The sequence below is a fragment of the Alternaria infectoria genome (assembly GCF_024043175.1).
Source record: "Alternaria infectoria strain BMP 0036 chromosome Unknown scaffold_4, whole genome shotgun sequence".
NCBI lineage: Eukaryota > Fungi > Ascomycota > Dothideomycetes > Pleosporales > Pleosporaceae > Alternaria > Alternaria infectoria.
The window spans coordinates 1113648-1135736 of NW_026250693.1; the positions used below are offsets into that span (position 1 = coordinate 1113648).

Consider the following 22089-nt stretch of genomic DNA (forward strand, 5'->3'; position numbering starts at 1 on the left):
AGATCATGGTGTATAAATAGACGCGATAGGCTGGCTCAACTGCATCACACCTGCATATGCATAGCTTACTTACTCTTAGCGTTCTCCGCATACACAACTCACTTTCCCTCTGCCCGTCTTCTCTCCACGTCTCACATAGTCTGACGCTTGCATTCCAATGGACCTGCCTTTCCGAATTCCAAATCGCCCAAACCTCCCTTTCCGTGGCGTGAAAAACGACGAGAAAGCATTTCGGCCATTGAACCACGAATTAGGAGAGATACGATGCGTTGACCTGTTGCCTGGATCCGGAGACGACCCCGTCGCATGCGAACTAGTGTATACCAACATTAACAACGATTTGAATACTCACGTTGACTACACCGCGCTGTCTTACTGCTGGGGAAATGTTGAAGATACCATGGAGATTACATTGCATGGTCCTTCAATGAACCAATCGTCTCGGGCACGTAAGGAGCAAACTAATGCGTCATTTCGAATCACAAGGAATCTCTACATCGCTTTGAAAGCATTGCGGAATGACAAAAGACAACATTTATGGATCGACGCCATATGTATTAATCAGCAAAATCTCCAAGAAAAGACACACCAAGTTCAACTAATGGCCAAAATCTACTCGTCAGCTGAATCGGTATTAGTGTGGCTAGGACCACACGATCTTGATAGCCAATTTCTTATGAGAGTATGGACAACACACCTACAACGTTTGAACGGGACTTCTTCAGGAAGATATGACCCAAAAACAAAGATCGACGGTCTCCACCGCGCATGGTGGTCAAGCGTACATCCCTTGTGGACTGACGTGGCTCAAGACAAAGTGTTCAACCAGATTGAGCTCGAACATGCTGGTGAACCAATGGGGGACTGCTCGCCATCTAGGTGGAGTGTCCGAATACACGACAGCCTCAAGAAGGTCTTAGAAAGACCATGGTGGAGCCGAATTTGGGTTGTGCAGGAGGTGTTTCTAGCGCCCAAGAAAGGGGAATGTGATCGTCAAGTTGATTTCAGGATCGGGGATGATACACTGCGTTGGCAAGAAATGGTGGATCTTATCAACCTGGTGTCTGACGTTGTTTTCCGAAGCGATGACAAAATCGGGATTCCTGGTACGCCTGACATCAGTCAAACGTTCGTGAGCCGAAGGCGGTCGCTCATTTTGGAGGACAGACTGAGTTTGAAAGAGACCATACTCCCTGGTACAGATGATTCCTATGAATCGGCCATCAGCCCATGGCGGTCGCCCACTTCACACAACCAACTGAACTTGAACGCCGTCGAGATCCCTATCACGCCTGACTTCTATCGAACGATCGTCAATCCATGGCGGACGCTCATCTCGGCAGACCAACGAAACATGAAAAAGGACATTATGTCCCTGCTCACAATCACGTCGGGATTTCATGCTTCAGATCCCCGGGATAAACTCTTCGCTCTACTTCAGCTGGCCACAGACACCAGGCAAGCCATAAGGTACGACCCGCGGCTAAGCCCTGATTACACCAAATCCACATGGGCTGTTTTTAACGACTTGAGACTTTGGAAATCAGATTTGGGGAGATGGGGCGATGCACGGTTACGCATAGACGGCCTCTTTGATGAGCATCTGAATCCCTCAAGGGAGAGGAGCACCCAAGAGCGAATTCCGTTCTCTTGATGCTGAGACGGTCTAAATCCTTCAGTTGAAGCCGAAGTCAGAGTCTTAGCTGCGATGCTTCAAATGGCAGTAGGCGTGACACAAAGGTGCATACTATGCCTCACAAATACATACCTTGGCATTGGACTTCAGCCATGTACTTACCTTGTGTCATGCATGATGCTCTGAAACCGAAGCAAGCTATCATTGAGCCACGATAAATTCGGGCCGATCAAAGTTCTGGTGTCAGTAGATTGCACAAAAATGGGTAGCATACCATCATCACTGCTGACTGAAGACGTTCTATTTCGCAAATTCGTATTAATGACAACTTTCTAATGTACAGCTTCAGGAGCTTACTGACCTTTCAAGCCCGTGACGACGTGTTTTCCTCAGCCTTCCGTTAACCGATGACGCTTTTGGCTTTTGGCGACATCGAACTCGTCGCAAGATCGATCATCCAAGGCTTACTGCAGACGAACACCAGCAGTACCCTTCTTCTTCGCCTGATCATCAAACGCATTCCCCAACCCACCACCACCACTCCTACTAGCCTCAAGCGAACTCTCAGCCATCTTCTTCTTCTCAGCAGCAACCTTATCAAGTTGCTTCTTCGTCTTCGTGTTTCCACTACCCTTGCCGTGGAACTGGTGACTGAGCTGCTTGAAGGCTTCTTTCTGGTTCATGTGGCGGCCGTGTTCGTCAACATACTTGAGCTCAATGTTGGGCGTGTACTCCTTGTTAAAGAGCTCAGCGAGACGGCGACTCTCGACCATCTCGGCGCTGGTGTTGTTTTTGCGGGCCCATTCTTCGCGCTCTCGGGGAGTCATGTTGTTCCAGCGGGCGGAACCTCGTTCGCGTTCACGAGCGATCTTGCGTTGGCGCTCGGCGTCAGCTTCGGCCTTGGCCTTGTCGGAAATGAACTTTTGGCGGTCGCGGTACATGGCGTTCTGGTCGGAGGCGTCGGATTCTGTGACCAGACCTCGTTGCTTGAGCAGGGCGAGAGTGGCACCCATACCTTGGTCGACAGTCTTTTCTGCCTCGAGACCCGTCTCGGTAATGTCTGTGGAGCGAGCGCGCGAGATGCTGCGGTTGCGGGCCTCTTCTGCTTCGGCTGCTTCAGCGTAAGATTGACCCATTTCGACATCACCGTCTTCATCAGCGACCGGGATATCGCCCATGGACTTCGTGCCCTCCGAGATGTGGCTGGACTTTCTACGCTTCCGGCGGGCTTCCTCCTCGTCGGCATCGCCTGCAGCACCTAGATTTTGTACGAACTCGGTTGTTTCGTCGATCACAAGGCCGCCATCACCATCTTCTGTGGATTCCATAACGTCTGGCTGGGGTGTTGATGCGTCTTCACGTAATTGCCGTGCAAGATCTTCTGGTCGCATCTTCTTGCGCTTCTTGAGGGCCTTTTGACGCTGCGCCGCGAGATTCGCTTGGAGGTCGTCGTCATCCACGAACGACTCGTCGAACACCTTTTTCTTCTTCTGTTGTGGTGCGGAGGATTCACCACCGTCAATGTCCATGTCGTCGCCAGCTGCAGTGTCTTCCGCAGGCATGGCAAGCATTTCCTCATCATCTTCGACGCGTTCTCGCTTGGATTTCTTGCCCTTCTTCTTCTTGGGCTTCTTCATCTTGACTTCCGAAACGTCCATGTAATCGTTGGTGGGCGCATCCTCTTTAAGTATGTCCAAACTGATCGCAACCTTCTTTGGTCTTGAAGCGCCCGCGACTTCAGCCTGCACGTCTTCAACAGTTCGGCCCTTGCCATCCAATGTGAACGCATTGCGCTTCTTGCCCTCAATCTCTTCGTCGTACTGTGCAAGTATCGACTTCTGGCCCCCTTCGTCCATATCGTTGGGGTCGTATGCGCGCTTCCGCTTCTTCGAATCGAGTCGCTCTTGTAGTCGCTCCTTTTCTCTGAGTTCAACCGCCTCTAGCTCGTCATCGTCTTCCCCGTCGACTGCAGTGTCTTTGAGAACAAGGATCTGATCTTCATCGTCGAACTGGTCGACCTCGTGTCCAACTTTGACACCAGCAAGGTCCTTGTCGGTATATTGCATGGCCTCGAGTGCCTGACGCTCGCGCTCTTCGAGCTCCTTGCGCATCTGCTCCTCCTTGACGATCTTCTTCTGGCGCTTCTTGCTGCTCTTCAGCCAGGCCAGGTCATCGTCGACGTCTGCTTCGTCCGCCAGCCCCTTGCCCTCAAGCTTTGCAAAGCGCGCCGCCTTTTCGCGCTCCTTCTTGATCGCCGCGGCGCGTTCTTCACGTCTTATCTTGGCCAGTCGCGCTTCTTCCAACTTCTTCCAGTTGTCCGAAGCGGCGGCCTGGCGCGTGTCGATGGTGCTCGCAGGCTCTTCGTCCGAGTCGTCGCCATTTTGCGCCGCCTTGAAATCGAGGCCGGGGGCTGCGGGTGCTGCAGGCGTGCTTCCACCGGGGAGAGCAGAGAGACCCATAGACAGACGAATCTTGTTCGCCTCATCGATGGATAGGTCCGCCATGGCTGATGCGGTCGTGATGTCCTGTCGCAACGCAGAGGTTTATGGTCCTGGAAGGAAAGTTGTGACGGCGCCGGAAGTTCGGGATCTTCAATACACTTTCGAGCAGTGTACAGAAGTGGTGGTCGCAAAGAGTGAAAGACACTCAGTATTCCCCAAAGGTGAAGTTCGGTGATGGGTGCCTGCCCGTGACCTGCGGGCAACATCGCACCTCCGCCCACACATTTGCCGCCAAGCCACTACTAACTAGCGCGCCGGTGTTCAGCCGAGCAACATAAAAAAAGTTGCGCGCCCTCACCCATCGAGTTCTCACCACAACGCCCTGTGTCAACGTCTCCTGTCCACGTCCTTTCGGAGAGCCGTGTGATGGTCGAGATGTTGACAGTTCGTCCATCATGGAGCCTTCTTCCTCAATAGAACGCTTCGGACGACAGGCAGCGCAGAGCAACTTTGGCAGCTTCCGGCAGCCTGAGCTCACCGTTCACGCGGTTCGAGCTCGGTGTATGGTCGTCTGTCAGGCAGACTGATTCCGTTTCCCTTTTGCTAGGCCGTTGGCCACTGATGCTTGGGACTAACCCAGTCGGCTACATGCCATCTTCATGAGTGATGCTTTGCGATTGCGCAGCTTTGCGCTGGTTGATCGTGAAGTCTGATAACTTTCCATGCGACTAGCTGGAAAAGCGCGACGGACGCGTTTACGCGTTTTGGAGGAATTGCATCATGCGCGAAGTCATGTGAATGCGCTTGACATGCGAAAGAGCCGTAGAGGCTGATTTGAGAACGAAAGCCAGCCTCTGCGCAGAAGCCACTGCCTCCTGCATCAACGAGCACCAACATGTCATAATCACTGGGCACGTGGTCTCGTATGCCATACAATATACATATGTTACAATATTTCAGCCTGAAGCCGCTAGATTGCAGTCCAATTGCTGGTAGAAGACCACATAGCCTCCTCGTGTTTCTAACGTCAATCCTCGGTGACTTCTCCCAGACCACACACTTAGTTCGCAGCCGGTGCCTCACCCCTCGCCAACTTGAGCAGCTCAGCCTCTCTCCGCTCCTTCAGCAACTTCTCCCTGACCAGCACTCTATCCGCCTCCGACCTCTCCTTGAACTCCTCAATCTCCTTCATCTCAGCGAGCTCCTCCTCCGTTGCCTTAATTTCCACTGCGCCTATCTTCTCCACCAGTGCCTCCAATATCTCGCTTTCGGACTGGTCCCTCATGTCAATCGAAAACGTGGGTTTCGAGGTCTCGGGTACAAGCGTATTTCGTTGGTTTGGTGTGGCGGACGGTGGTGAAGCGTCTGATTGTTGTGTTGTAGGAGAGTTGGTAGAGCCAGCCGATGGCTGTGTTTTGGTTGCTGTGAAGATGTGTAGGAGCGAGGGACCATCGGGGTCGTTGTGTCGCGCGACTTCCATTGGGATGGATGGATTACGGTATTTCATCCGGGGCAGCATATTGCGCCAGAATTTCCTGTTCGTAGCGTAAGCGCTCGATCTTGTCATTCCGTATAATTGCCAGCGCTCAAACATGGCGTCTGAATTGGCCTCATATTTTTTGCCCTCCTCGGGTACTTATAACAGAGCAATACCAACATACCTTGCCCCTCTATGTCCTCCGTAGAGTTTTGTGTTGAATTCCATACTAATCTTCGACACCTCTTTGGGCAGTATGAGCGCGCCTGGTCCACATCTTATCCATAACAACTGTCGCAGGTACCGATGTCAGCATTGTTACATTTCAGCTATCTCGAGTTGGTCGGGTTCGATTGTGGGCTTCGACGTTTTCGGAGGTGTCTGCGGAGGTGGATCTTACGTACGTGCTGTGGTGCTTGTTAGTCTTGCCAAAGGAGTAAACATGCACTCAGAGATTAGCTACTTGCCTCGCGTAGCTTGCGCATGCGCTTCAGTATGTGCACCATGGTTGCTGTGATGTGATATTGAACTGGGGTTGCGGAGTTCGAGAGATTCTCGGGCATTGCCCGTAGCGCGATCGTGTCTTGGCAGCCCTGCAGATGAGATGCGTCAACTGTTCACTCAAAAAAGGACATTCTGGTTAGATGGTAGTACAACTGAGCGGTACAATGATTGAACGCCTTTCCAGGTATCTGAGCTACATTATTCTTCCACTACACATATCCAGATCTCCATCCCCATTTGCCGAGTACTTCCACGAGCCAGACCAGAACATGTCCAATCCCAAGACTGTTTTCGCATCGCTCTGTTGGGTATTATCTGAGATCGCGCACAATGCTTATCACGTTCCTGTTGTGCGACTCTAGTCTACAGGAAGCAGGAGTGTAGGCGTTTACCGAGCAGGTTGTGCGGCGGCGGCACGCGTCTCTGCGGGAGTTGGTCCCGCCATGCGCTTGCTCCTGTAATTGGGATTAGTATGTGTGTTTCATCTCAGAGTAATTCGGCTTACATGAACGACCTGCTGAGGAAGGAGATGATGATCATGGGCATCCACGAGGGCATCTTGGAGAATCCCCAGGTGACGTATGCGTAAGGAATGGCAAGGTTGTACTGCTGGAGAGCACCGTTGAAGGGGTGGAAGGGACCCTCGTATGGGGTGACTTGCTCAATCTCGTTGTCAACGATGAGCTTCTTGAAGGTCTCGGTGGTGGTGCTGGTGCGGTTCAAGGGCTTGTAGCGAACGACGGGGACGGGCGCGGACTGGTCAGCCATGGGCTTGGGAACCTGGAAGTAGTAGAGCGCCGGTGCGCCGACAGACCATGCGTTGCAGAGGAGAGGCTCGGTTTCGCAGTCAAGGTACGCAAACTTGGGCGCATCAGGCTTCGCGGCCATGATGGGGAGAGAAGCCTGGTTGATGTTAGTGTCGGTCATCTGTATATCCGCATGCTATACGTACGTTCCATGCCTTGGTTGCGTTGCCACACAGGCCAAAGCAGGTGGTGTTGCCGCCGGTGGTGAAGATGAGCCAGTCCTGTGTGGTAGGAGGGCTGGCGGTAGCATCAACAGTAAGCGTCTCTTTCCAGTTCTCCAGGGTAATTGGGTACTGGATGGCGGCAGCTGCGTTGGAGGCCACCTTGCTCGTTGCGGTGTCGACTGGCGCCGACGGCATAGAGGGGATGGATGCGGACACGGCAGCCGTCGCCTTGTTGAAGAAGCCCTTCACCTTGTCAAGGAGAGGAACCTGCTCCTCGGCGACAGCGAGCGCCGGGAGAGCGAGAACGAGGCCTGATGAGAAGCGCATGTTGATTCTGTGTGGGGGGAGGTGTGGTGTTGAATTGCGAAAGCTGCGGGCGGTATGCTTGCGCTCTTCTGCCTGATGATGCCACAGGGTCCAATTGGAGCGACGTTGAAGTAATGTGGGGGATGCAGCTCAACGTCAGAGGCAACCACTAACAATCGTGAAGGAGCGATAGAAATGTAGATGCAATTGTCGCGCGAAGATCGCAAGGAAGTTCCCAGGCCGAGATAGCTAATAATATGAGGAATAGGGATGAGGACTAATAACCCGGCTCTTCTGCTCGAGCTTGGCAGTCCAGAGCTCTGCCGCGAAATTGGGAAGCCTGGGCCAACCGTTCGTCAATAGCTTTCACCATCACGGACCTGGTGCGTACGCGTTCACTCTTCACCAACCGGACGCGTTACAATGCACACATTCGCGACAGGGTGGACCGAATGACCTATGACGCGAGGATCTATTTGGACAAACATACATCAATTATCTCTCACACTGGTTTGCCTACCCGGCTATCCATTCCCAGCATTCCATCTCACCTCATCTCGTTCCATCCCGTCATCATCATTTCCTAGTAAGCCCGTCAAAACTCCAGCCTGGCTGCGCAATGTGTGCCGCCAAAGTAAAGATGAGATCCTCGCCACTCTCTGATCTCGAAAGCCGTTGGAAAGGAGCTTCTATCAACACCTCAGTACAGTCCTATCCAGCTCTAGGGATAGTTCAACATACTCTCATCATGTAGCTTTCGCGACACATTGGCACTCATCGACGTCCTAGAGCCTGCTGTTAGTAAGCTATCGCCAGAACCCCTTGAGGTCCCCGTGATAGAAGTGTCAATACCTTGGCCCAATCTCCTCGCTAGTTCCTCTCTGAACGCTCTGTTAGGTTCTGGTCGATCATCGGCTTCTTCTTTTGCGGAGTAAGCGGTACTCCATCCACTAGCTCCTGATACTGGCAGACGGTTACCAGCGTCCCTGACCTGAGCTCGCTCGTGCTCTTCTACCTCGCGACTGTGTGCTGTTTCTTCGTACAATACCTTGCCCGCTTTCGGGCTACTACTGTCATTTTTCTCTTCAGCTGCCACACTACGTAGTTTGCGTGGGCCAAGGATATCGCCAAATATGGCGGCCATATTGGGTGGTCCTGCTGAGCGTGGTGGAGGGGGTCCAGGTGGAGGAGGTGGTCTTGCTGCTGGTGGAGGTGGAGGAGGCGGTGGTGGAGGCGGTGGTGGAATTGGGGGGGATGCCGCTTGCTGGGGAGCTGGCATCTGGATGCTTTGTAAGAATTCGGGTGTAAAACGATTTGATAGCGATTGAGCGCGTGGTGCGTGCGACATGATTGGTGAGGATGATCCTGAAGGACCTTCTGATACATCAGGAGAAGGGGGTGTATCTGGGTATGGAGGTCTGGCAGAAGAAGGAGGCGTATCTGGATATGAGGGTATGGTAGGAGAAGGAACGCTCTCCGGATATTGAGCAGCCATGGCAGGAGAAGGGGGTGTCTCCGGGTATGGTATCTCATCATGAGCGAGAGATCCTTCATCTCCTTCCCGCTCCAGATAATCCTGGTCCTCATAATCCCCATAACTCCCTGGCATCGGCGAACCTGGAGCTTGATCGTAGTAGTCTGCTGCTGCACCATTTTCAGACGCATCATCAGCAGCCCGAACACTGGGCTCTCGCGGTGGTGAAGCCTCACGCCCATGAGGTTCCTTCTCAGGGACAGGTGGGGGCCGGCTGGGAGGTGCATACCAGTCGTGCGCTACTGGAGCAATTGGGGGTGTACGATTGGGAGGAGTATTGGCTCGGATAGGTCTGCTCGGCTGTCTTGGAGCCGGTGGAGGAGGATATTCCGGAGCAGTAGGAGGCTGAGAAGCCCGCGCAACTGGCGTTGATTGAAAAGTGGGAGTCCCACTAGATGTAGGAGGCTGAACACGGATCTCAGGAATCGGCGAGCTTCGGTTTTCCTTCCTGTCTTCCTCTTGTCGTCGTTTCTCACGATGCTCGTGTTCAAGTCGCTTCTCGTACTCACGTCGGCGCTCGTCTTGTTCACGACGATGAGGCTCCCTAGCTTCTGTTTCCGCAGCAGTTGGTTTCCATTCATCGCCCCGTGTCTTTTCAGGGTACCGTTCGGCCCACCTTACTCTCTCTGGCTCGCTCTTTCGTATCTTCCCCCTCTCTCTCCTTTCGCCTTCCCTTGATCTGTCACTACAATCCTTCGCATCCGTCTTCATCTTCTCCCTCTCTTTCCTTTCCCCTTCTCGGAGTCTGTCACTGTAACTCTTCGTATCCGTCTTCTTCTTCCACATCCCATCAAGGACGTTCTCCAACGCACCTTTGGTACGGTGGCCGGCTTCATGCTCGGCTTTGATGTGCCTATAGGTGGCCATGATGTGATCCCCGAGGCCCATGGCTATGCCCCCTTTGCTCTTGTACTCGGGTAAGCTGCCAAAGGGTGTACCGTCTGGCCCTTTCTGCTGCCTTTTTGGAGATCGGGATGCGCCTACGCGGCCTGGGCTAGCATCCGCTTGCTTGGTACGTGAACGGTCACGCCTATGGGAGCTTGGGTGCCTCTCAGACTTTCGACGATGAGATCGATGGGGAGTACGATGTCTGTCATGTTTGGCTCGGTGTGTTTCCTTGCGTCCACGAGATCGCTCCCTCGAGCGATCCTTTGACGATTTCCTCCCTGAACGATCTGGAGTTGGGTCTCTTCTTCCAGATGGATGATTTTTCCCCCGTCCATGGGATCGCGATCGGGGACGAGGCTCAGGAGCCAAATCTTCCCATGAAGTTTGATAGCCACTGCCACCACTTCCTGGTCGATCCCCTTCTCCACGCAATGGAGTGTCTGGCTTCCGATGTTCATCATGCAAAGTACCTGCTGGCCCAGCACCACCCGTCATATGATATTCTGAATCGTCGTTCTGAGCAGGCTCGATGACTGGGTCGCGGACGTCACTGCGCCGGCGAGATCTCGAGCGTCTATCGCGGGATCTGGATCGTTCATGACGGCGTCTTCCACGCTCTTCATCCATCGATCTAGAACGGTGACGACGGTGTCGATGCCTGACACTAGATCCATGACCATGTTCATCACCGCGCCTATGCCTACGGTGCCTCCTATGCCCATCCTTCCCACTCTCGTCCATACCGTTTCCCTTCTTATGTCTCCTGTGCTTCCCTTCTTCTTTCCCCTTCCCCTTATCTTCTTTCCCCTTCCCCTTCTCTTCTGTTGCCTTCTCCTCTTTGTAGCTGCGATACAACTTCACACCCTCAACCACAGCTTCGATGACCAATTTTGCACCACTTTTCTCGTGACGTTCGGAGACCAGGTCCTGGACTTTTCCTTGAACTTGCTTGCGGTACGCGTCGTTGTCAGGCATTGGTAGTGCTCAGGTTGCGCGTGCGGGTACATAGTCGGAAGTGAGTAAGTTGGGTTATGAAGGGAAAGCATGTGAAGCGGAAGGGTTGTGAATGTGATGATCATGGGCTGAAGTGGCAGTGAGCGGACGCCGCTGCTGGGAGGGTGGTTTGGGTTATGGAATGGAGTGATGGGCTAGCAAACGCGGTGAATGTGTGAAGATGATGTGGCGTGAACATGCAATGAACGAACGGGGTTCTGTCATGAATGGAAGTGCAATTGCGAACGAGATCAAGGTCTATTAGCCAGCAATCAGGATAAACACACCGATGCTCGATCTGTGGTGTAAGAGAGTCGAAGCGCTGAAGAATTGAGAAAGGGGTAGAGTTGATCTTATTAGAATTACGATACTGAAGCAGAAGTGGACTTCCCAGAGCTTAGCTCGTCGATTTCTTCTCGATTGTATTGTTGTGTCGTTCTCAGTAGGCGCGTCATCGCAGGTATCGCAGTCGTCGTGCTAGGAGTGTTCCAGAAAGACACTCCAGGTCCGCATGTTGGCCAAGTCCGAATGCCAAAACGCCGTTGGTATGCAGCCCATATCCATGTCCCTCAAGCCGTCTATGCTCCTTGTTCCCATCAAGATCATCCTCGTCCCTGATTTCACAGTATTACCACCCCCATTGCCATGCCCGTCCATCTTCCTATGCGTGCACCTACTCCTTCTTCTTCGCTTCGCCCTTTTTCACCCTGACGCCCTTGCCTCTGAAGTCGTTGGCGTCTAACGCATCTGTCTTCCCCAAGCCAAGGTCTTCAGCCTCCTTCTCTAATTGTTGCTTCTGTTTCTTTGCGGCCGCGTTGAGCAGGTATGGTCGGATGAGGAGGTATGCGCCCACGATAGCGATGATGCGAACCCAGCGCTGGGCGGTCATCTCTTCGAAAGACTTGATCGAGTTGTTGACCAGACGGTCCTTCCACTCGACCACGTTGTCAAGTACGTAGTCCATCTTGGCTATGTGATGTTTGTATTCGCGATTGTAGTTTTGTTGCGCAGTAGTGTGGAGGAGCGACGTCCGGGTGCGATTACGGCTTCGTTGGAGGGTGACGCGAGAGAAGTGTTCGGTGACTTTGTCGATAGACGGATGCGTGTGGAATTGTGCGTGAAAGGCGATGTTGACGAGGAAGTAATTGCGCGCAATAACAATAAATCACTCAAGCGTGGACCCCCAGGTGGCAGAACATGGGCGGTGACTTTCTCCCCGGTCATCACCGAGGCCCCGCTATTGGCCCGCGTTAGGCGCGTCGCGTCACTCGTCTGGCCGGCAATTACACGCGATTGAAGTTCAACCACGAGGCGATATGGCGTCAAACGATGATGCCAAAGCAGAGCGCGAAGAGGTAGGAAGTCTTTTGTCTGAATTGATAGTCAGCTTGGGCTGACAATATGCACAGCGGCTCAAGTCAGCCCTCTGGTACTCAATCGGCCAGTTCGTTGACGAGAAGACGTTGGAGAACGACCTGAATGCAACACCTCAGTTCATCGGTGCGCTTACTGAGCTTGTATATACCCAAATCGGTACGATCAACCTCGAGCCCTCAGATACTGCTTAGTCTACAGGGTGCTAACGCCATCACAGCAAATACAGCCCGCGACCTCGAAGTCTTCTCCAAACACGCCGGTCGCAACACAATCAATACGGACGATGTACTACTACTAGGAAGGCGTAATGAACAATTACAAGGCTTGCTGGAGAAGGAGCTCGAGGATATCAGAACAGCAGAGGGCAGGCGGGCAGACGGACAGCCAGTTGCTCGCGCACAGCCAGCCGCGGCAGGGAAGAAGCGAGGTCGGCCTGCTGGTACTGGCAAGGGCAAGGCGAAAGCCTGAATATACTCGGGGAATCATGTATGGACATGCCTGAAAGGTTATTGCGCTGGGAGTTTTGGAGTTGTGGTATGATACCCTCAAGCACGCCTAGTGAAGGCATACTCTGCACGTACATCTCGTGCAAACAATTATGATCGGACATTTTACGAGCCAATAATCAAAACTACGATAGTCATGCTCAACTACTGACTTTGTCTGTGATTGAGACTACTCGGTGCGGCCAGTATGACACCCCAAGGCTAGCCCCTGCATCCGAGGGAAAGCGCCGGTACGCCAATCGTTCGTCAGCACGCCGCGCCTTCCAAACCCGTCGTCCCCACGCTCCATCTTCTCACCACCACTGCATTCGTCGAGATGTGTTATTCAGCCGTAGAAACGATACACAGGCGCACGAAAGCGATGAAACGTTTGCTAATGACTCTTTCCATAGGCTAATTGCAATAGATCATTGTTTGTGGATGCTACGCTGTTCATCAGATGCAGTGCCTTTATCTGCATTGTCCGCACTTGAATTGTTACAGCAGTCAAGCTCCGCGTTGTTTCTTTGTTATAATCACTAAAAGGCAGGTCCTCTTTCTTGTCGCACTTACAGATCTTCCACATGTTCGCCTCCACCATGCACGCCCCAAACCGACCAACGTCATTAGACGTGGCTTCCATCGAACAGGGGAGCTTACCTTCACCAGCTCCAACATACAGCTCTACGTTCCTTTCGTATACCGCTCCTCATACGCCCCAAAACGCCAATTTTGGTTCAGCACCAAAAGGTGGCGCTTCAAACAACCCCTACCATCAAGCCACGCATGAGTCGCCTTCTTCGATCCCGCGTTACAACAAAGCAGCTTCAAAGGAGATGGAGGAAGCTCAGGTCAAGCCCGACTACCAGGACACAAACCACCCCCACTTTGCGCAGTCTTTTGTACCGGGTTTCCCAACCTCACTGCCTGCACTGAGTCGAATGCCGCGAAAATGCATCCTTGTGCCGTGGGTACTTTTCGCCATTTTTTTCCTCATAACGCTGTGGTTCATTTCGATCTTAGCTGGCGCACGGTTCCTCTCCATCATCCATCCGACATTGCCAGTATCTACAGTGCAGGAGATTCATATCTACGTCAATGGAGAAGTGCTTCAAGGGAGCATCTCTGTCTCTACTGGAACTCTCGCATTGCCCGCGGACACTGTTACTTCCACTGCAAATACTCCAAGCCCAACAGCACCAATATCCGAACCAATGCCTGACACTGGCAAGGAAATGGACGGTCTTTCTACGGTGCTTGAAGGACGCACTGTACCAGCGCCTACAGGTTTCATCTTCAAAAGACGAGCCCCATGAGAAAGACATTTTCTGCGACTGAGGTGCTGCCCCACTCCAGGCGCCGGAGCAGCGCGTCATGAAGTGCAGCCTCATCAAAGGAAGTGAACTGTAGATTGCTTTTGCAATGAAAGTCGTTCACATGATTCATAAGCAGTCTCAAGCACATGTTACTCTGGTTCTTTCAAACCACCGACTACTGCATCAACGCAGCCTTGTGAAATTTCTCCGGGTATCACAGAACCCGTCAGCTGCGTCTACGGGCTTCGGCAACAAGAACACCGAAGTTTTCATGTTCATCGCGACTCGCTGCAGGATCGTGTTCCCAGCGAACCGCTCTCGCAGTGTTTTGAAACATGCGGCTGCACAGTTGAAACGGATTCGCTAACCCAAAGTAGCGAGACTGGAAACGCTCGCTTCCCAGCTTCTCCACCACCATGCCCACCCAATCTCGGATGGTGCCTGTCGCATAAACAAGCATCGCGGACAACGCCCAAAAAGGGCAGACTAGCACTTCATCTAGATGTACTGCTGGCGTGTCGCTTCTTGGCATCTGTCAAGGCGATGTCGTTCCCGTTGCCAGTGGCTGGGATAGCGTGAACGGGTGTCATGGAGGATTCCAGGCGGTTTGTCCTGATCTCCGGGACTATTAATCTCATGCCAGGCGCCTAAGACAGGGAATAGATCTGCGTGGGGTGAGTACAAAAGCTGCCGTCGTCCTGACTTCTCCAGCTCATCATTCCATCAGGCCAGTCCTTTCTTGCACAACACTCGTTCCGGTTTTTGCCAACTTCATTCTTTACACTACATTCATTTCGTGATCAGGCATCACTAGCATATCTTTGCATATCCAGTCACTGTACATATCATACCGACGACACAACTTTGAAACTTCAAGATGTTCACCAAGGCCGTTTTCACCAGCGCTCTCCTCTCCGCCGTCTCGGCTCACCAGAACCTTCACCAGCTCTGGGTCAACGATGTCACCCCCGGTTACCAGGTCGGCATCCGGATGCCACCTTCCAACAGCCCCGTCACCGACGTAACCAGCGACGACATTGTTTGCAACGTTGGCGGCTCCAAGGTCCCCTCCGGTGTCGAGACCGTTGCTGCCGCTGAGGGTGACACAATCAAGGTCCAATGGGACCAGTCCGGCCACCCAGGTCCTATCACCCACATGCTCTACGGACCCGTCGACGATGCTGCCCAGGCTACCGGTATCGGTGCCGGATGGTTCAAGATTGACGAGCTCGACCAAGTCGGCGGCAAGTGGGCCAACGAGATCATGGGGGAGAACAACATGACCCACGAGTTTGCTCTTCCTACCGGTCTTGCTAGCGGTGAGTACCTCCTCCGTTCGGAGATGCTGGCTCTCCACAGCGCCCAGACCGTCGGCGGTGCTCAGTTCTACATTGGCTGCATGCAGCTCAAGATCACTGGTACCGGCAGCGAGGGCTCATGCACACCTACCATTGAGCTCCCCGGCGCCTACAAGGCTGAGGATAAGAACATCTACATCCCCGACATCTACAACGGCTTCGACGCGACCACCTACAAGGCTCCTGGTGGCGCCGTTGCTTCCTGCGGTGGTGCCGGTGGTGCTAAGCCATCTGCTCCTGCTGCTAACTCGACCGTCCCTGTCTCTTCTCCCGCCGCCGCCGCCTCTTCTCCCGCCGCCGCCGCCTCTTCTCCCGCCGCCTCTTCTGTCGTCGTTGCCGAGACCAGCGCCGCCGCTCTCCCTACCCTCGCTCCTGCCCGCCCCTCGATGAACGCTACCATCCCCAGCGCTGCCCCCGAGGCCCCCACCACCTTCGCTACTCTCGTCAAGCCTTCTGCCGGTATCGCTGCCCCCACCGGCGCTGTTCCCTCCGGAACTGCTGGTGCTGCTAAGCTTTGGTACCAGTGCGGTGGCCAGGGATGGACTGGCCCGACTGCCTGCGAGGGCACTGCCAAGTGCGTCAAGCAGAACGACTTCTACTCCCAGTGCCTCGCCTAAGGGAGAGCTTCTGAGATAAAAATGGCTATGAGATTAATCGGGGAGAAAGAGATGAACTGGAAACTTTGATTGGAGACACCTTCTTGATGTTCATGTATATACCTTGACTTTGCAATTCTACTTCACATTACTTATTGTTCAAACCCTTTTCTGAAGCATGCGTGACGTAGACCCCCCGTGGCACGGATTTGCTGACGTGAAGCAGAGATGGCGGGCTGAGACGCGGCCGTTGCACAAGAGGAAGGAGCGTCATCAACAGGTGGCCGGACGGGAAGGAACAAAGGAAACTTCTTTCTTGTTCGAGAACGTCGGACGTCCGGCCCCTGAGTGACGTCTTGCCATGGGTTGATTCTTTTGCAGTCGCGGACGATCAGGTCGAAAACCAAAAATAGTGCCGAATGCCTGTCGCGTGTGGGAGAAGGCTCGATTCGCAGGGCGGGCGGAGGACGAACAAGCGGCGGCGTTAGTGCATGTTTCAGATTAACCTTATGTATGGCAGGCCATGGTGAGCTGTTTGTACCACCACGGCGCGCCGTGTGAACAGCTGGCCTGGCGGTGCGGCTGCATATGCACAGCAGCCAGGCATGAAGGGGGCGACGTCATGCAGCGTGTCAGAGTCTGAACTGTCACGGACTTCGTCTTCCATGGCCGGCCGTTGTTGGTGACGGACGGGGGTGGAGGTGTCGCTGTGGCTCCTCAGTGGCTTCCCCGAAGTTCAAGGCCGCGGCCAGGGTGCCAGGGTCGTGCTCCACTCTCTCTAATTCACCAACCCACGTCGCTGTCCCGCTCCTAATTCCCCATCACCGCCACAACACCGCCGCGCCTCCCGACTTGTGCCCCGACGCCCGAGCCATACTACGTCTTAATCTCTATTCTCTACACACGCCCACGCTACACGTTCCGCACGTCGACGGCAGCTGCCTTTCAAGATACCCTCGACCGACCCGCAGTAGCCTACACCGCCAACCCTTGCAAATATGGCGGACAAGACCGAAAGACCCACGAGCTCACACAGTTCCGACAAAGACGGCGTAAGCAATGCCTGTTTGAATCTGGCGGCAGCGGAGAGCCTCAGTGTGCGAGTTTGCTAACACGCGTGCGGCGGTGTAGGACGACTTCGAAGACGCTTCTGAGATTACCCCTCGCCCCGACTCACACTCCGAACGATCGCAGTCACGGTCACGCTCCCTCCTACAGCGAGAGTCTTCCAACTCCACCGTACAAGCCGGCAAACCAGTCTCGCCCAACCCTGCAGTGCCAAAACTGCCCAAAGAGGAGAGCGACGATAGCGAGGAGGATGACGACGATGATGACGACGACGAGGATGAGGACGAAGATGACAGCGACGAGTCAGAGAGCGAGCCCGAAGTCGTCGAAAAGCCTACCGAGGCTGCACCGGCAGCCAAGTCACCACTCTTGACTGGACACAGGGTCTCAGTCACCTCAGACATGGACGACGTGTCGTTGGATAGTGGTGAGTACACCTACTTTGTTTGGCATAATCTAGGGCTATGTGATGTGCGCATGCTCGGCGAATCATGCTTCAAAAGCGAGGGCGCCCCGCATTCACTCACTCCGTAGCCACAAATGCGTCATGCGCAAATGCATGCTGAGCGCAGAACCTGAGCTGACTCCCTACAGAAGGCTCCAAGGCTGCCGGCATACTCCCCAAACTACCACCGCGAGACTCTCGAGACTCCACAAGCTCCGCGAGTGGCCTACAAGGCCTTTCAGGCACAATGGCACCCGTAAAATTCCCCCCTCCACCCGCGCCGCCCGCTGTACAAGAGAAAGAGAAACCCGCGCCAGCACCGACGACCAGGAAGCTCACAGGCCCCTTTGCGTGGCTTTCGAGGAATAGTTCCAGCAAGAAGCCCGAGTCTCCACCCACAGCTACAACAACTGCCGAGCGACGTCATACTGGGGCATCTATTGCAACCATCGGCAGCAATCCTGAGCTCACTTTGAGCAGGATCGAAGACGAAGGAGACATGGGCTCCAAGAACAGATCAAGCCAGGGCAGCCTGCGAGATCGCTTCAAGATTCTGCGGATGAGGGAAGAAGCTGGCATAACACTGGATGACACAACCGGAGAAGGCAGTCCAGCAGCAGCGTTAGCATCACCAGGCCTCGGTCTCGGCATTGCCAGCCCCACCCCTCTAGCTGAGGAAGAGCCAGGAAGTCCTCCAGCGCTCGCAAAGCAACCTACAATAAATCCCAAGTTGGCCCCCGGTACTGCTTCTGGTTTCGCCGCTGGTCCGGCAGGAGATGCGGCTGAGCCTGTCGACTGGGACCTATGGCAGTCAGTGGTCAATGAGGGCCCAGCCGCAATCGCGCGTACCAGCTCCGAAGAACTGAACCGCGCCATCGCCAGCGGCATCCCTCAAGTTATCCGTGGTGTTATTTGGCAAGTGCTGGCGCAAAGTAAAAGCGAAGAGCTGGAGAGCATGTACAGGGAGCTAGTCGCTCGTGGAACAGACAAAGAATACATGAGCGTCAGAAACAGCACTGTCAGCACCGGCCAAGCCAGTGCGAACGGAAAGGACTCCGTCGCTTCTTCCTCGTCTTCTGTGCATTCCGACTACTCGAGCCCGGCCACAACAGCTGCTAGCACGACTGCACCATTAGGCTCGCCATCACTCACGTCGGACGAAGATCCCATCAAGGTACAAGCGAGGCTTGCGGCGGAAAAGAAGCAGAATGCAGTCACCATCTCGAAATTAGAGAAGGTCATCAAGCGCGATCTCGGAGCCCGAACGAGCTACTCCAAGTACCTCATGGCAGCTGGGCTACAAGACGGTCTCTTTGGCATCTGCAAAGCCTATGCTCTGTACGATGACGCCGTTGGTTACGCTCAAGGCATGAACTTCATCGCCATGCCTCTGCTTTTCAACGTAAGCTATCACCCTTGTGATAATCGTCGCTTTACTAACTTCGGTAGATGCCTGAGGAAGAAGCTTTCAGTCTTTTCGTTACGCTCATGAACAAATATCGTCTGCGCGACCTCTTTGTGGCTGATATGGCTGGACTCCATCTGCATCTTTACCAGTTCGAACGTCTTTTGGAAGATCTGGAGCCCGCTCTCTACTGCCATCTTCGGCGAAGAGAGGTCAAGCCCCAGCTTTACGCAACGCAATGGTTCCTCACGTTGTTTGCATACCGATTCCCGCTGCAGCTCGTCTTGCGCATCTACGACCTGATACTCAGCGAGGGTCTTGAGTCTGCTATCTTGAAGTTCGGCATCGTACTAATGCAGAAGAACGCCGAAACGTTGCTAGGTATGAAGGACATGTCTACCCTGACCCAGTTCCTCAAAGAGCGGTTGTTCGATGTCTACATCGACAAAGCCCCGTCGGCCAATTCCATTCTCGAGAACGGCTTCTTCGGTTCGACGGCCGGTATCGACAAGGAGATTTATCGCGCCGATACCCTCGTCAAAGATGCCGTTTCTGTCAAGATTACGCCGGAGATGCTCAAGCAATACACCGCTGAGTGGAAAGAACAGCAACGTGTGGAAAAGGAGCGCGAGACTGAACTTCATGGATTGAAAGACAAGGTCACGCATTTGGAGCAAAAGGTTCGGTCTTTGGAGCATCGTGCTGAACAGTCCGACATGGAACATGTCCAGGTCGCTTCTGAGCTCATCAAGACCAAGGTCGAGAATGAGAACTTCGCTGAAGAAAACGAAACTTTGAAGACCAAGGTCTTGGAACTACAGAAAATCGTCGATACCCAACCTGCCGAGGTTGAAGCACGGCTGAAGAGCGAAATGGAGACTGTCATGCAGAAGAACATTGTCGTCCACAACGAGAACCGCAACTTAGAAGACTCGATGGCCGAGATGGAGAAGGAGTTGGTCGATGTCAAGATGCAATGGGCTACAGTAAGTTGCAACCCAGTTCGATGTTGCGCACTGCTAACCAGTCTTCTAGATCAACGAAGAGCACGAAGCGCTCAAGCAAAAGTGGAACAACATTTCGCAGATGATGAAGTAAGCCCGATAGTGGGCTCATTTTTGCATCAAAGGCATCGGGTTGACTTGCATACAGCACGCAAGCGCCGCCACCCGTTGGGGATCAGATCTATTCTGTCGCGTCGATCGCCCCTTAATTCGTTTCTAATGTCTATATACATGTCCGCCCCGCACGATACTACTTCTTGCGGGGCCTTGTTGCGCGTTATGCTTTGGCATCATCAGTTTCGCATCACTATCTATACCTGTGGCTTGATGGGACGGGTGGAGATGCCTTCACTTGGATACGATCAGAATTGGACAGCTCGCATGGCATGGAAGCAAGGTGTTTAGGAAAGTGGCGATTGAATAAGCATACGTCTATCTCTATAGACTCATGGAAGGTGTTTCTCGCTATGTTTCGTTGGCTTGTAGTATCTTATGACGGAAGCCTAGTTTGTTAGATCATCAATAGAAGCACGAAATGATTTAGCAGGTATGCACATGCTTGCTGCCAGCGAATGTCATAATGCTACAAATATCGTTCGTGCAGCTTTCGACCTACTATCCTTGTCATTTGCTACTCAAGCCGTGGCCTTCCAAGCACAGCACATTATCAGTCCATGCCGCATCGGGAAGCCACAGTGAAGCACTAGTCTTCGCTTATCTTATCGTGAACCCTGCAGGAAAAAGTTACCCAACCCCACAGTCATTCTGCAACTCAGATCGACGACGATACAATCGCAATTGAAGATGGCCGAACAAGCAACAGAAGAAGATATCCTCCTCGCCAAGCGCATCATCTCGGCGGCAGAGCGTCACGATGTGCCGGCGTTGACCGTCCTGCTCAAAGATGGCTCGGCAAACGTGCAAGACCCCACAGCAACAGTATCAACATCACCACTACACGCAGCAACCGCAGCATGCGGTAAGGCTGAAGACGGAAAGGAGGCTGGCGATGCCGCCATCCAAACCGTAGAGACCCTCCTCCAAAATGGCGCCATCTGGAACGACCTCAACAAGGAAGACGAGACACCAGGATGCATTGCCCTCCGCCTAGGCCAAAAGAAGATCTACGAAATGATGGTCGAAGCCGGTGTCCGCGCTGAGATCCTCTTCGCGCGCCTAGAAGCCCTTGGCATGGGCGACAACGACGTGGAGGAAGCATTCGAAGAAGACACCACCGAGCAGCCCGCCGCCAAGAAACAAAAGGTCTCCGCCGAGGACGCCAAAGCCGTGGAACAAGTCGTCGAAGAGAAGATACTTGATGACGTCTCCCTAGACAACAAAGCATACCTGAAATCCCAACTCCGCTACAAACCTGGCATTCTCCTCGACGAATCCGACAACGCTGTCATGATGGACTGGGAAACGCAAATCATGCAACGCCACGCCGAGACCCTTATCCCCAAATCCGGTCTTCGGACTATGAATGTAGGTCATGGTATGGGTATTGTCGATACGGCGATTCTCACGCATGACCCCGCGGAACACCACATCATCGAAGCGCACCCGCAAGTGCACCAGCGGCTGCGTGAGCAAGGCTGGTACGACAAGCCCAATGTCAAGATCCACGAAGGCAGGTGGCAAGATATCTTGCCCAAGCTAGTGGAGCAGGGCGTTGTGCTAGATGCGATCTACTACGATACTTTTGCCGAGGATTACAAGGCGCTCAAGGAGTTTTTCGCGGAGTATGTGGTTGCGCTTTTGGCCAAGGACGGAAAGTTTGGGTGGTATAATGGGCTCGGGGCTGATCGCCAGATCTGCTATGATGTTTATACCAAGGTTGCTGAGATGGATCTGTACGAGGCGGGCTTTGATACGCAGTGGGAGGATATCGATGTGCCGAAGGGACTGCATGGGAGTGATCAGTGGGAGGGAACTAGAAGGCCGTACTGGACGATTGATGTTTACAGGTTGCCTGTCAACACTTTCGTTAAGTAGATGGCGGGTAGGATGAGGGTGGACACGTTTATTACACAGCACGTCAGGCCCTACGAGAACACGAACCAAAAGTACTGCAATGATGAATGACGCAATGAAGTGTATGTCTAGCAACTACCTTATTTCCTTTATCCCTACGATCCAACACTATCCCACAGTCGGTCTGGTCGTGCTCCGACGCACAACATCAAACCCAGAAACAGCGATGCCCTTACTTCATGCAAGGAGAAAGTTGGAACAACCTGGAGCCTACTTTGACCTTAAATCTTCTACTTTGCCCAACTATAACTC

The 22089-nt window shown here is 53.5% G+C and overlaps 8 protein-coding genes across 8 annotated transcripts; 4 read left to right on the forward strand and 4 right to left on the reverse strand.

The window, feature by feature from the left end:
- Positions 1-2100: 2100 nt before the first annotated feature.
- Positions 2101-4140, reverse strand: J4E92_003377 (uncharacterized protein; the record flags this gene model as incomplete). The annotated part of the gene is made up of 1 exon (XM_051494775.1): positions 2101-4140. One exon carries the CDS (start codon positions 4138-4140, stop codon positions 2101-2103), a length of 2040 nt encoding a protein of 679 aa, XP_051355068.1.
- Positions 4141-5137: 997 nt separating this feature from the next.
- J4E92_003378 (uncharacterized protein) lies at positions 5138-6060 on the reverse strand (the record flags this gene model as incomplete). The annotated part of the gene is made up of 4 exons (XM_051494776.1): positions 5138-5612; positions 5739-5831; positions 5955-5961; positions 6018-6060. 4 exons carry the CDS (start codon positions 6058-6060, stop codon positions 5138-5140), a joined length of 618 nt encoding a protein of 205 aa, XP_051355069.1.
- A 386-nt stretch (positions 6061-6446) lies between these two features.
- Positions 6447-7355, reverse strand: J4E92_003379 (uncharacterized protein; the record flags this gene model as incomplete). The annotated part of the gene is made up of 3 exons (XM_051494777.1): positions 6447-6513; positions 6564-6961; positions 7011-7355. The coding sequence occupies 3 exons, from the start codon at positions 7353-7355 to the stop codon at positions 6447-6449; spliced, it is 810 nt and encodes a 269-aa protein (XP_051355070.1).
- Positions 7356-11422: 4067 nt separating this feature from the next.
- On the reverse strand, positions 11423-11713 carry J4E92_003380 (uncharacterized protein; the record flags this gene model as incomplete). Its single annotated transcript, XM_051494778.1, has 1 exon — positions 11423-11713. The coding sequence occupies one exon, from the start codon at positions 11711-11713 to the stop codon at positions 11423-11425; it is 291 nt and encodes a 96-aa protein (XP_051355071.1).
- A 352-nt stretch (positions 11714-12065) lies between these two features.
- Positions 12066-12594, forward strand: J4E92_003381 (uncharacterized protein; the record flags this gene model as incomplete). Its single annotated transcript, XM_051494779.1, has 3 exons — positions 12066-12104; positions 12159-12282; positions 12344-12594. The coding sequence occupies 3 exons, from the start codon at positions 12066-12068 to the stop codon at positions 12592-12594; spliced, it is 414 nt and encodes a 137-aa protein (XP_051355072.1).
- A 2210-nt stretch (positions 12595-14804) lies between these two features.
- J4E92_003382 (uncharacterized protein) lies at positions 14805-15902 on the forward strand (the record flags this gene model as incomplete). Its single annotated transcript, XM_051494780.1, has 1 exon — positions 14805-15902. One exon carries the CDS (start codon positions 14805-14807, stop codon positions 15900-15902), a length of 1098 nt encoding a protein of 365 aa, XP_051355073.1.
- Positions 15903-16879: 977 nt separating this feature from the next.
- J4E92_003383 (uncharacterized protein) lies at positions 16880-19897 on the forward strand (the record flags this gene model as incomplete). The annotated part of the gene is made up of 5 exons (XM_051494781.1): positions 16880-16933; positions 17013-17376; positions 17544-18796; positions 18844-19785; positions 19835-19897. The coding sequence occupies 5 exons, from the start codon at positions 16880-16882 to the stop codon at positions 19895-19897; spliced, it is 2676 nt and encodes an 891-aa protein (XP_051355074.1).
- A 710-nt stretch (positions 19898-20607) lies between these two features.
- J4E92_003384 (uncharacterized protein) lies at positions 20608-21798 on the forward strand (the record flags this gene model as incomplete). Its single annotated transcript, XM_051494782.1, has 1 exon — positions 20608-21798. The coding sequence occupies one exon, from the start codon at positions 20608-20610 to the stop codon at positions 21796-21798; it is 1191 nt and encodes a 396-aa protein (XP_051355075.1).
- Positions 21799-22089: the final 291 nt, after the last annotated feature.